The sequence below is a fragment of the Fusarium coffeatum genome, assembly GCF_003316985.1.
Source record: "Fusarium coffeatum strain FIESC_28 chromosome Unknown BRIP53273_contig_63, whole genome shotgun sequence".
Classification (NCBI taxonomy): Eukaryota; Fungi; Ascomycota; class Sordariomycetes; order Hypocreales; family Nectriaceae; genus Fusarium; species Fusarium coffeatum.
This window is the reverse complement of record NW_022157859.1, coordinates 100,761-110,944: the sequence shown is the minus strand read 5'-3', so window position 1 is coordinate 110,944 and position 10,184 is coordinate 100,761. Positions and strand designations below refer to the sequence as shown.

General features: G+C 47.9%; 1 protein-coding gene across 1 annotated transcript; it reads right to left on the bottom strand.

Moving 5' to 3' along the window:
• Positions 1-4,181: 4,181 nt before the first annotated feature.
• On the bottom strand, positions 4,182-5,765 carry FIESC28_02961 (uncharacterized protein; the record flags this gene model as incomplete). Its single annotated transcript, XM_031157110.1, has 2 exons — positions 4,182-5,615; positions 5,667-5,765. 2 exons carry the CDS (start codon positions 5,763-5,765, stop codon positions 4,182-4,184), a joined length of 1,533 nt encoding a protein of 510 aa, XP_031018819.1.
• Positions 5,766-10,184: the final 4,419 nt, after the last annotated feature.

Sequence of the window (10,184 nt, the reverse complement as noted above, 5' to 3'; positions counted from 1 at the left end):
TCTAGGTAGCAGAAGTTGGTATTAAAGTATTTGGAGGCTCAGGTATCAGGTTCAAAGGTGAAGTAATATGTTTGTTTCGCATGCGCTTGCAGGATGCTGTTTGTACAGAAGAACGGCTGAGCTGAGCAGTGACAGGCAAGCTATGATCAGCTTCGCAAAGATATCGAGATTAAGTATTGTAAAAGACGAGTATAGACAGAGGAGTCGTGTAGCATGTCGAGTAGGTCCGTGTCTTGGGTTGTAGATCACGATGAGGACGATTGATTCACTTCATTACGGATGCGCCCAATGAATGTCGGATGTCGTTGCAGGAAGCGAGGTACGATGTAAAATCAAGCGATGCTTGACGTTTCGTCTTTGAGCTTGTGGTCAATCGGTTGCAAGTGCCGGTTTCGATATGTCCAGGAAGTAGCGGTCTTGATCCAATGCCTGCCTGAGTGAAAGAAAGCCCGACGATTTCGCAAAAGAATATGTACAATCTCGGTTCGTTTAGAGGAGCAAAAGCAAGAGCAAGTTCGGCATTCGAATAAATGAGACAAGGGCGCAGTATCGAACAATTTGAATGAGATGAGAGATTTGGCGATCGAAAACAATCAGGGAGACAATGAGGACGGCATTAAGTCGGGCTCGAATAAAGTGATCCCGACTTTTGCTTGGAGTGGGGGACGAAGCGAAGGGACCTGGCGATGGTCGCCTTGCGTTTGCGGCGCAGGGAGTGCCTTGAGTCTTGAGTGACCTAGTAGATCAGACTACCTACTCCTCAGGACAGGGCGATACGATACGATTCGGTTCGCCGATACGAGTGGATATATCGATTCGATCCCAATCTTATGATTCTCTAGGGGATGGATGAGAGAGAGAGTAAAGAGGAGGAAATCCTGTAGGAATAAGGGTATGCAGAGTCAAGTTCTTTTCTTCTGCCACCAACATCACCCACCTCACTTCTGCCATTCATTCCAGAGCCTGGCACAGTAAGTTCGGGCAGGTACAGGTACAGTACAGAGCAGTGAAGGTTCCAGCCGAGCCCGCAGTTCTAGGGCGCCCCCCGCATTAGCGCTGCATCTCCTCTCAGGCACCACTTTGATGGAGACCCGATGGGACTTTAGGTCGCGATTGTTAGTGCCGGGAGTGACATAAAACGCTACGGTAGAAGAATACGCGTCTCAATTTATCACCCTTGGACGTGATGAACGTGGACGTGTTTAACGTGTCTGAGCGTGTCAAAACCAGTCAGACCCTGTCACCCTGCTTGCTTTGGGCCCTTGACACAGAAGGTAGTACAGCGGTGTCTCCGGCTGAAGAGTGGGGGGTTACAGGGCAAACAGGGTTCTTGCATCCCTCTTCAATGCCCTTATTTTGACAAGAAGCCTTCAACTGCCCTGTGCTGTCTGTTGACGATTCGGTTGTCAGAGCAAATCGCTTCATCCAATCTTAAAGTCTATCGAATAGTTGTTTCTATCTTTGAACTGTCAAATTATTCCTCATCTTCTTGAATCGTTCCATCTGTCCACTAACAAGCTGTACTTGTCTTGTCACCAATCAATCTCAGTTCCACAGACTTGGGGAGCTCACAGCCCCGGCTCCCGGCCAGCGGCCCGTGCTCCGAACAGAAAAGCCACCCAATCTAGAGTCTTTAGTACTCCATGTCGTCACTTGTCCCTTCCTTTTTCAGTGAGAGTGACTGTGATTGTGATACTATGTAGTGTGATTACTTTTGCTTGCTTTTTGAAGGGGTAGTAGTGGCTTGACAAGAGAGCAAACATGCAGTAGATCCGCTTGCTTTTGGAGGAACCAACATTGAATCACTTTGCCCTTGCTTAACCTCTAATCGTTACGACGTTGAGTGATTGCATCTTCTCCCTTTTTCTTCAATGGATGTTTCAGTTTCATAAATGTCCTAGACATTTAGACGATCATAACCAAACCGTTCAAGGGTCTCTGTCTCGCCTGCGGTCACTATCAATTTCTGCTCCTATAAAAAAGCAAAGAAAGTCCAATAATTCAACATCAACTCGTATCCTTCCTCACACTATGCAACTTATCCACAGATGATGAAAGTAAAAAATATTTCTCACTACACTACTGAGTCCGGCCCTGGACTTGTATGCATCGGTCCGCGTTAGCTTCAGGCTTCAAGTAATAGATGCCGTCCCGTGTCCCCTAGAAAAGTTTAAACGGCCAGAGTTAAACCTTTGACGGAAACGGTTCAAAGTCTAGCCAAACACTTCCCCGACAGCCATTCCCGCGTTTACCGTCCAGTGATGTTGATCCATACTGTAAACCTTCTCTGCTTTCAAGATCTGTTCTCCTGATGTTCTTGTTCTCCTTTCTAGATGCAGCGGAAGTGGACCCTTGGCTTCAACGGCTGAGGTTTGCATACCGCCTCTCACTCGATACAGTTCAATCATGCAATTCTGGACAGTAAATGGTGCAATTGAGAGCAAACACTTGTGAGCGGTCAATTGTGGCTTGAGATACGCACTGTTTTTGTAACATGCCGAGATCTGAACTCTGGTGCCTCAGCCCGCTTCTTGGTCGAGACAGCTGTAGGGAACTTGAAGGAGGGCAACAATTAAACGAACGCAGTGATGATCTAGACTATGTTAAAGTGACTGAATACTTTTGTCTGCTTCATGCACGTGTGGTATGTTTGCTACTCCAAGATAATTGGTCAATGGCATCAATTGAAGCTTCACGCCTCATAGATGACAACCAGAAGCCCAGATCTTAGCTGTAAGCAAGTATCTGTACCTTGCAGTAGATCTACTACATCTGGATCACCCAATGGCAGAAAAGCAATGCTTCAAAAATGGAAGCCATAAAATAAACGCATGACCATCTCTTTGTTCTCAATGGCACAGCACGCCACGACACCAATATGGAATACCAAGATCAATATGGCATTCCAAACCCCTCGCCACGACATAGCAACTGCAAGACCCCGAAATTCTGCGCTTCTGCAAACATCATATTGTCAAAACGGCAGAGTCCCTCAAATGATGAGCTATCCGTGTTCCGCGGCTCTAACTTGATGTTGACCAGGGACTCCCACATGGGTATTAGAGATCAGTATACGCGGTGAGATACAGTTACATCTGAACATCATCGTACGATATAAAACCTTCCATATTCCGCTATTGGTCGGCAGTAAAGATCGGCGAACCGGGAATGTTTAGAATCCTTGACTGAAATGCATCTGTTCGCTTGCTTAGATGCTACTGCACAGACATCAATCTCACAACTACCGAGACATCATACCGCATTTCTTTGATGCCTCGGATGTGCACATCACCCATCCCCGTCGGCAGGTGGTCATAGGTACTTGCATATAATAGTAGAATCACATGATGAAACGGTATGTCTTCATCTATTAGAGTTCTGCTTGGGTAGGCAATTAGAGATGCGGATTGCATGGAGCCGGAGCATCAAGGAGATATCTCACATGTCAAACCACGATCAGCGTCCATGGGGAGGGTAGGAAGCCCCCCTTCTCCTTCGCTAAGGCTACTAGAGCCACGGCCTAAGAGATGAGTGTGATTATTGGACCCTTATATTTCTACACCATCGTGACAAAAGATACGAACGACTCCATTGCTAGCGATGATCTCTCTCGTAGAACGAACCTACCTTGACATTCAGCCACAGGACAACATGGGCAAGAATCTTCGTGGCTCGTCATGTCTCAATGATATGGTCTTTCCAGTATCATATCAACGTTTTTGCAACCGCTACCCTGGATACAGAGCTTGTCATCATTTCGAGGTAAGCTTTGAAATCACTGTATTGAATGGGAGTGGCCAATTTGACCCAGCAACACAAGTACATAGTTTATCTAAAGCTCTACCTAGTCTTAATAGGGACTCTTGTTTTGTGGCAGTGTGATAAACCTTGTAGCAGCACTCGACTGTGATTGTTGTTCAACAAGTTTGATGTCAAATACACTTCCTCAATCCAGGTAGTAACCAGTCCCATCTGCCACGGCGTTGGCCAGCCGTATAGGCAATCTCGCAAACACAACACAGGTACGATCCTGGCTCAATGATTGTATGGTACTTTGTAGCAGCATGATCATAGACAGACAAGAGTAAGGTACACTACAATGTAATGCATTCACGCTATAAAAGAACAATCTCATAACACCGTGCGATCTTGGTAACAAATCTTCCCATCAGGCTCGTAATCTACAGCTCATCCTTCTTTTCAAAGAACTGCTCCTCACTGCCCTCAGTCTTATCCTCATCACCATCCTTCTTCTCAGCCTTAGCAGCCTCTTTCTCCTTCTTCAGCTTCTCCTTGTTCTTCTTAACCTCATCCTCATCAGCATCAATATATCCCCTAAGCTCCTTCTCTCCGCCAGGTAACTCCACGAGCTCGAGCTTCCAGCCGTTAATTCCTGCAAGCTTCTGCATACGATCGGCCATATCCTTGACGGTATCGGGCTTGAGGTCCAGCCCCTCTAATTCCTTGTTGCTGAGTGTTGTGACCCCGCCGCCGTCTTCCTTACTTTTGCCCGATGCTACGACTTGAAGGAGACGCTCGCTGTCGGTGTTGGAACTAGAAAAGTAGCTGCGTGGGGGTGGGAGCTTGGCTGGTGGTTTGCCTGCTTCATCAGCGCCAGAGAGCACATTTCTGGCGCCTACGACAACGCCGCCGATGTTAACTGGCTCCTTTGCGGCTTCTCCAGGGCTTGCGTCTTCGGACTTTTCTTCTGTGTTCTCCTGCTTAAGCGGCACCTGAGCTTCCTCCTCCTTAACGGGTACTGATTCGCCGAGCGAAGGGGGCTGGTTGAGGTCGCTCACGATAAGCTTGCACTGGATGGGGTTCGCCCGGGTCTCCTCAGGAGGCAAGAAAGCGACGTCGTTGCAAAGTCGCGGCGTGTTGACGACCATCAGGTAAGCACAGATAGTAACTTCCTTAATCCAACCAATCCGATCAGCCTTCATTCCTGGTACGCAGTGGTACTGGACTTCAATCGTGCGCTCTCTTCCTGTCAAGTCGCAGATGGTTCCTCCTTCAAGCTTCTGAACTAGATACCGCTGGTCACCTTTAACTTGTAGTTCCGCTGGAGGTGGCGCATCCTGGCCAGTTGTCTTCGCTTTCTGCGCTGCACTAGCCGGGATGGCAGGAACTCTTCCCAGTACGTAGTCGGGAGTATGAGGGTCGCGCTTGGGAGGTTGACCATTCGGTATTGAAGGAAGTGCGTGGAACTGGATGATCTCGCGGTTGTTACAGAAGCTGTAGCTCCACCATCCCGACATAAAGTAGAGGCATGAGTCCTCTAGTTCTGATAGAAGTCCCCATCCACTCGCCGTCGCACGACTAAGCTCGCGCGCTTCCTCTGCCTTGGCGAGTTCGTTGGCCGTCTTATTCTCTGCTTCGGGGGGTTGTATAATAGGTATCGAACAAAGATACTCGTTAGGCGGTAGCTTCATAAGTTCGTATGTAAACGATGGGCCGTTCTGGTCCTGGTTGTCGCCATTGTCGCGTTCGTCAGCTTCCCGAGCTTGATCGACCGTTGATTGCGCAAAGTCGGCGGAATAAGTAGGATGTTGACTATCAAGTAGTGAATGGGCGTCTTTCTCGGATATGTATTGACTATCAAATACGACTTCAAACTACGAATGCTTAGCATAAGGTCATGGTATGACGCACGAGGGGCAGCTTACCTGAGGAAACGTCAACAAGTCCTCGTGGATGTTGAAGCCCGGTGAACGAGCTCCAGCAAGCTGGAGATAAGCCAGCAGAGCCAAATTAAAGCGGCGCATTATGCCGTATTGATGTAAAAACAGCTCACATAGAGCTTAAGCGATCGTTGCAATAAGGTCAACCAAGTGCAACGCACTCTATTGGATGCTAAGTGTTACTGTGAGAGGTGTCATGATGGACCTAGTAGTGGAGTTTAGCCTGGGGTCGTTATCAGCACCAGAACCGACGTTTAACCGTTATCGGTCAAGGCCTAAGGAATGGGTAACCAGTTTTCCGACAACTTCTTCCGGACACCGAAAAAAGAAGGGTCCTTGCGCCGGTCACTTCATCTCATCACGGGCGACATACTCCGGAGTCTAGGGGATGAAGAGGGGCCGAACATCGGCAATTCCGCTCAAGGACAAAGTTACATAACGAGTCCGTGGTTAATTATAATCCCGCCAATCTAGAACTGCTGACCATTACATCACAGCTCATCTCTCTTCGTCTCAAGAGCAGAGCAGAAATTAGTTGGACTAATTGCGGCTCCAAATAACATGGGACGATAAAAGCCCACAATCTTCAACCGTTTCAGGAAGCACGGGCACAAGCGTGTGTGTCTATGGCATTGTCATGTTGCGTGGCAAACGGGAATAAAAACACCAGAGACTGATCAACACATGCCCTTCCTGGGAACATCCTCGCTTCGGGGGGCCATCGGCGATCAGCAGAGTTACTCCTACTGGAACACGTGTCCGAGTGGACAAACGGTTCCGCATGTTCAGGTATCAAGAGCTTCGAACGGTAGGCTCATCCTGGTGTCAAAGGGTCTTTGGCTTTACTTCTCCGCAAGATTCACGAGTTTCATGTCAGGATTCTATCTCAAATTTGTCGGCCCGTCAAGCTAGGACAACGATGAATACAGCCAAAACCCGGCGAGATGAAATTGCCTTTGCTCAAATATAGTCTTCTGTGACGTATTTTCTTACTTTTGCGCAACGCTAGGTGCTTATCATGGCATGATTCTGAGCATTGTTCTCACGACGGTCCCGACAGCATACCATATTATACAGTAGCGTCTTCTCGCTTGATACCGATTTTGGCCCAACGGCGCACAAGCCGAGGACTACCGACAGGAGTTCGTGCACTCAATGGATCGACTTAATGCATCATCAGCCCTGAAGGCTTTGGCTCTGGCTTCTGCTAGGGTTCTCCAACGACTCACTTATGCGTCTAGGGACTGTTGGTCGGACGGAATGCATTAGAGTCAGGGTCTCCTAGGCATATTCTTTTTCGTCTAGTGTTTTGGGTTAGCATCAACGTTACGGCAAAAGGTACGCGCAAGACACGGGCTGTGCGTTTGGATATTTGTGTTGGATGCAGGGTAGATTGTCAACAAAAGATCCCATCGAGGAGGCAAGTGAATTCTCGAAGGTGGCAAGGCAATTATAGATTGACTCAGAATGACAGAGTCTAAGACATTGACTGCTCATCACACACTAAGAACCCTTCTTTCAAGGAGCCGTTGGTCCGCGCCAAGAGTGTTAAGCATACGATTTGGATATTGAAGGTGTTTCATGTTGTCGCGAACCGTTCGCAGTTGGATGGCTTCACTCGGGACAGTTTGTCAGTCAACCTGCGGCTCAGCTCAACTCAGTCAACAACAACAAGCAAGCATCAAGGTACAATATGCTATCAGGCACGTGGCTAAGCCGAGCAGCGGATCAACCCAAATTGCCAACGCATCAATCACTCCATTCTCGATGGGGAGTCGTATTATTGCACGTGCACCAGCACGGTCATGAAGCTATCAATGGAACAGTCCATCAATGATCTGCGTAAAAATGAGAGTTGAGACGGGGGTCGAGCCTGCATGATCACCGCAAGGAAAAGATTAAGCCAAGAAGAAAAAAGAAAGATTCCATGTCCAGGGGCAACAATACGGTTAGAAAGTGGGACTTGTCTAAGTGAATCCGTCCAAAATCCATCGCAATCTAATCTCGAGAAAGGCGTCTCGGACGAAGGGAAACAGAATATCTTGCGACTATGGAAAGTGAACTATTGGATCGGAAGGATTTCCCGTGGAGATAGACTACAGTTTCGAGATACTAGTACCCAGCATAGCATAGATGAGAAGCAAACTATAACACGGGGGTTTATGGCCGTGCTCAGTGCTGCCGTTCCTATGTTAGGAATAGAGGACGGTAGGTAGTCTGTATAGAATTGCGCCAAGCTTTGTCGAGTTCGAGTCAGAGTCAGAAGAAACCCGAAACCATCGATAGCGCATGCAACTCCAACTGCCTGGCGTGCATGACACTCAATACTCGGGCGATTGTCTGACCAAACGGAAGAGTGCAGCGTGCAGTTGGCAAATACCGGTCATGAAGATCATTAGGTCTAGACTGCGGTGGTGATGCTACGCAGAATTCGTCACCGAAGATCATCATCATGGGATGGGATGGGGGAAGAAGACGGGGACTTGGGTAACATGGGCACCTGGTCCCAGCAGAAACAGAGTAGCATTGGAGGTTATTCCGGAGGAATATCAAAACACAACAAACTATACTATAGAAGAGGGTGTCATGTAGTTGAACTGCTTGATCTGGTGAATGACTGCCTACAGTATCTCTCTGATAGACTGGACGTTGGCACAATGCAGTAATGGGATTGATTGAGTGAGTTAGGCATAGTGTAGTACAGTTACTGTTAGCTGTTAGCTGTTAAAGTGATGGCGCCGTCCGCCTCACTCTTTACGACTGCGGGAGCCAATCGAGATGGAGGGTGGGTATGGCTGACCGCGTTCGACAGCCAATCGATGGATGCCCCGTCTCAGTGATTGCCTCGTTTTGCGTAAAGAGGTGGGTGCTAAAAAGAAGATGGAGTGTACCTGATGCAGGGATTAGGGATTCTACCCGTTGGAGAAAGGAAGAGACCAAACCCATTTAGGAGACAGTCTTTGTGGTGATGGCATCCTTTTTTATGAGAGCTCACAGTTGGTTGTTTGAGGAGGGAAGGAAGGGAACATGATATGAGGTGAGAATTTGTTTGTGTTTGTTCTCGATTTATAGAATCCTTGAGGATGCTTTCGATCAATAACATTTTCTTTAACAATTACCGTTTCATGCCAGGGGTTGTTCTTTGTTCTCTCAGCTGAAATATCGTCAACACGTACGTCGGCGGCACATTAATCCTGTTCCTGGCTTTGAGAGTCAAGCAGGGAAAATGGTGATCAGCAGTGCCGTCGTCAACCGGCTCGTGGATTAGTTTTCGATGTGATCTCGCGTATGAGATAATCTCATATCAAATTCTGTTTTGGCAGAGACTGGGAGTGCACTACACCCTTCTCAGCTAGATGCTGTTGCTACTATAGCAGGGCTGAAAATAGTAACAAGCACGGAACACTGAATTGCAGAACAACAGCCAAAATAATATTAACTTTGTAAGGAAGCATTAACGATGTTTCGTCCGTGTTCATCAAACTACACCTACATTAATTACATAGTTAGGTACCTGCTTGATCGGGGATATCTTCAAACAAGCTAAAACAGAACAGACCTTACAGCACAGCATAAGACCTAAAATACTACTACGTACTAGACTCCATTCTTGTCCGCGTCTTGTCCGGGAACTGACAGCAGCACCTGCGCCTGGCTGGCATTCAACGTGCAGCCGGTCAATTAGTCTAGCGGGTTAGCGCATGACATGTTCAACTCACCTTGACGCGCTGTGCTGTACAGCAACCAACACAGCACAGCACAGCAGGCGCAAGAAAAAGAGATGGGCTTGGGCTTGATGGGTAAAATGATTTGCCTGCCTTGGGTTATCTTAATCGGATCCGCATCCCCATCTCCAGAGTGCCCGCTTTGGTGGGATGGAGGATGATTTGCTAAACCAGGACAGGAATAGGCATGAGCCATGACATCTCGCAGGTTCAAGGTCTGACAAGGAAGAGGCGCACTGGGTTGATGTGTTCTTTTCCTTCGTTCTTTTTTTGCTTTTTTCGTTTTCTGGAGCTGCCGATTTCGTACTGCGTACCCTGTAGCAAGGATCGAAGGGGGATGCCGTCATGGCGTCTTCTCTGCGCAGGCTGTGGCTGTTGCTTGCGCTGTATCACATTGCTTCTTCCTTTCTTTTCTCTTTCCTTTTTGTTTCCTCAGAGTCATGAACTATGATGATGATGCTGTGCCGCTTAACCATTACGTAGAATGTTTAGAGCACGGTTCGGTGGTCGGAAACTGAACGAACATTTGAGGTGTCAGAAGATATGCGGCCTGCCGTTCTGTCTGACTGGAGAGCAGTCCTAGATCGTTGAGAGCTGGGGATCGAGTGGGAATTGATTCCGCTGAGTGATAGTGCAGTATTGTCAATATCTAGTGAACAGACCATACACAGCCCACCACTTTGACGTTGATGCAGCTGAGCCTCTGACCTGCTGGAATCAGAATGTCAAAGCCATAGAATATGCCTCGTTTCAAAGCATGGCATCTCGTGGACAGTGA